This window comes from Lactuca saligna, chromosome 3 (assembly GCF_052625555.1).
Source record: "Lactuca saligna cultivar CGN05327 chromosome 3, ASM5262555v1, whole genome shotgun sequence".
NCBI lineage: Eukaryota > Viridiplantae > Streptophyta > Magnoliopsida > Asterales > Asteraceae > Lactuca > Lactuca saligna.
Window position 1 is genome coordinate 70,716,079 of NC_136419.1, and position 4,109 is coordinate 70,720,187.

The following is a 4,109-nucleotide window of genomic DNA, read 5'->3' on the forward strand; positions in this document are numbered from 1 at the left end:
GACTTTTAGATATGGGAGTGAAACTAGCAATATGAAATCTAATGTTTTATTCAAATAAGTCTTTGGAAATTTATGTTTCATAAGAGGTATTTACAATATGTCAATAGTTCTTTTGATTAGTATATATTCAATTGTTCTTTTGATTAGTATTCAATCACCTGTTTATTCATCATTTCCTTTGTAATCAATTCAAAAGTTTACTTTAAAAAACGATTAATGTTTACACCTTTATATTTAGTGTAATTGTTCAAAACGTATCAATATTTTTTTAATAAAAGTTACATTATTTATTTATTCATCATTTTATTTATTTATTCATCATTTCGTTTCTATTTATGTAAAAGTATTAATTAAAAAAATATTTAATGTTATGTACTAATATTAAAGTTTTTTAAGCAACTCGTGTATAGAATATCACATGAACGACTCAACCAATTTGAAAGCTCTAAACAAACAAAAAAGTTGGGATCCTTCAAGTAAGCAAACAATTTTTAATTTGAGACACTTAGTTTTACCATCCATTGTTTTTACTAAGAGGTCAAACTCAAACTTATCTTTGTAACTCAAGAAATATATATATATATATATATATATATATATATATATATATATATATATATATATACTAGCAGTGTAATCGCGCAAAGCGGCGGTGCGTGTAAATTCTTTCGGTGATATGTTTCCTCTACAAAAATGTTATGTTACAAAAGAAATTACATGTCGAAGACAAAATAATCAAACTATGGTGTTATTTGGGAAATGAAGTCATTTTTTGTTCTTTATAGCAGAGGAGGGAGCAAAGAGGTATATGCGATTGAAGGGATATTTGAATCAACATGCTAAATTTAAGGATATCTAAAAGGGTTCAAAATTTGAATAAATCCGAGATTTGAGGGACCATATCAAATTGTTGAGAAATATAAGGAGATTTGATGATAAATATTTGAATTCAAAATATTGTTAAAATTTAATATTATTTTATTAATGATTACTTGTACTATCAGCTTCATCATTTGGGCGTTTTAAAAAAATATTATTATTATAATCAATCTATTTTTAGAAATAGTTAGATTTCTTTTATAAGATAGTATATATATATATATATATATATATATATATATATATATATATATATATATATATATATATATATATATATATATATATATATAACATCATAAACTTTATAATTTATGGCCCTTTAGAATTGGAGTCCTAAACCTTTGCTTATTTTTGGAAAAGATATCATATCATGTTACATAGTGCTGCTCAAAGTTTTAATCTAATAAACTACATCTTACTGTAATTTTGTCTTAAATCAGCATATCTCCTTTGGATCGAATATTATATTACTTTTATTGTGACAAACTATATTACTATACATGACACTTAAATTTTTTTCTTATCAATGGTCATACCTATTTAAACTATGATATGTATCACATTATTATACTAAAAAATCATTAAATTTCATTAAACAAACATTAAATATTACACATATCACCATTTAATTGATTAGGAAGATTTTTAGGAATAAAAGTTACAGAAAAATATTTAATTTCTCTATTACTATAAATAGGGTATAGATTTTTGTTGAAAATAGAAAATGAGGAATATTTCGGATCAATAAAGGTTATGTTAAATTAAAGAAGGCATTCATAAAAGCTGCATGATATGTATATATTTCAAAGTGAAGCCATAAATGAACAAAAAAAATAATAAAATCCTCAAGATATCATAGATTTAATTAAACTACATACTAACCAGAACATCTAAAACATCTACATTGACGTTATGCTATTTAAGGTCTATGGGATAAGTGAACGTAAATTTAGCATCCGGAGAGTTTTTGAGCAAGTAACTTTTCACATCCAAAGGCACCTGAAAGGTTTCTTTCGATCTCTCACATATCCTTTCAAACAAGTTTTGCCAAAGAAGGTACGTAAAATCCATCTTCAACTCCTTCAACTCCCGAAAGGGTGAACTTCGTCTCACCAATTCATCTGGAAAGAATGACAGAAGTTGCACAACAGACGAGCAAAGCGTTAGTGATTTCACATTCTTCATGGTATAGAACATGGCCATCAGATCATCAAACATTAGTTTCTCCTGTCTTCGGTAACAAAGACCATTGAAATCGATCACCACTTTCTCAAGAACAGGAAGACCCTCATGGATAGGTAGAAGTGGGAAATTATGCCCTTTGTAATCAAAGAATTTGAGTCTTGGAGTAGTGACTTCGCAGCAGCTGATGTTCCATAGGGATGAAATGGTTAAATCTGTAAGTCGAAGTGCGTGTATCCTCAAAGTTTTATCGCTTTCCATGCAAAGATGACAATCTTCCAACGTTAAACTTTCTAACATTGGGAACCCTGAGAATGGATCGGGATCTTTTATAAGTGCATGTCGAAGATGCAAAACAGTAAGACTCTTGAATGATCTTGAACTTGGCCCCAGATACGGGCAAATCATATGACTATGGCTTTCTAATGTTAATCTCTTTAAGGATTCGAAGGAAGCAACTGGAAAAACCGGCCATGTTTTGTTTCTACTTTGTTGAAGGTTAACTGACAAGTGCTCGACACCCAACGAAAACGCGTAATCGAAAACGCTATTCAAAATCTTGGCACTGCAGGATCCAGAACGGTTGAATGTTAATTTTTCCAACTTTGTTGAGTGATCACGATGACGCAGAACATCACATACGAACTTATCAAAGACTCGGAGTTTTTTGAAAGAGTAGGAATTGAATTCAAGAACAGGGATCCGAGTGTGCATAGAAACCCAGGTTCTTGATAAAAGCGATGTTTGAACGGCGTGTTTTGCGTCAAGAGAAGTGAGAATATGAAGTTGCAAAGACTCCGGCAAGTCGCTGAGTCTGTCCTCCATTTTCGCCCTCTTCTTGTTCTCGATGTTTACTGGTTCTTGCTCACGTACTTTTCTTTTAGTTGCCATGGCTGAAGAAGGTATGATCGAAGAAAGTATCAACATGGTTGATGAATGTATGATGATGATTGAACAACGAAGAAGGGGTTACTGATTTATATAGGGAGTGTAATTGGGATATAGGGCGATTTCATAGCCTTGATGGGCAAGTATCTCAGATTTCGTGTGTTGAACTGTTGATATAAATCCTTTCCTTTTTTGTGTGTACTTGCCATATTTAAGGAACCTTAATTAACTACTAGTGACTAGTGTCGCCTAGATAGGGTTGTTTCTTTGTTTCCTTTTTTTTTTTTAATTTTTTTTTTCAATTGAAATTCTATATTTTCTTTGATTTCGTTTTTTATTCAAGTTTTAACATTACCTTTTTTATTTCTTTTTTCTTTTTCCCTATACATTAAATTTGAATCTAATTTATTACAATACTATATTTTTTATACCTTCAACAATACAGTTATATTTTATACCAACGTGCACTTTGGTAGTCGTTTTCATTTCGTATATTAATCTAAAACAACATTATTATTTTTTAAACAATAGTTTATTTATAAGAAAAATAGCAACCACTACCGGAAAATTGGCTTTAGAGTACACCCCCATCTAATACGGTTGTAAAAAAACCCGTATTATAAAGGGATAAATAAATATAATACACACAATTGCAGCATTTAATACGGTTAATTGCAGCATCTAATACGGTTAATGAGATGTACTAGAAACAAAATCAAATAACTAAAAATACGCCCCCATTTTGATTAAGTACAACTAATACCTAAATTGAATACGCCTCCTCCTCCTCACATACTTAGCTTCCTCCTCCCACACTAATCGGTCCTTCATCTCCATCTCCTCTGTCGCAGCACCATCATCATTGGCCAGCCTCGCCACACCTAGCACCTCCAATAATTCAACTAACCTGAAAATCCCACCACCGGACCTGCGGTTCAAATTTAAAGGGTAAGAGCTTTGATTTCTGTTTTTGCAATAGACAAACACAGGTAGCGGTTCAAATTTAAAGGTAAGAGATTTGAATTCTGTTTTTGCAACAGAAAAACAAGAGCAGAAATACAAATACAAAGGAACTACAACTGTTCACGAAGGACAAGGAAGCGTTTTGGCTTTGATGGAGATGCAAAGTTTTCCTAGTGTGATGCCACTAATGGATT

The 4,109-nt window shown here is 31.1% G+C and overlaps 1 protein-coding gene across 1 annotated transcript; it reads right to left on the bottom strand.

The window, feature by feature from the left end:
- Positions 1–1,797: 1,797 nt before the first annotated feature.
- Positions 1,798–2,955, bottom strand: LOC145035679 (F-box/LRR-repeat protein At3g26922-like). The gene has a single exon (XM_078984189.1). It carries the CDS (start codon positions 2,953–2,955, stop codon positions 1,798–1,800), a length of 1,158 nt encoding a protein of 385 aa, XP_078840315.1.
- Positions 2,956–4,109: the final 1,154 nt, after the last annotated feature.

Coding starts and splice junctions, on each gene's coding strand:
- LOC145035679 (XM_078984189.1), bottom strand. CDS start 2,955: ATGGCAACTAAAAGAAAAGTACGTGAGCAAGAACCAGTAAACATCGAG.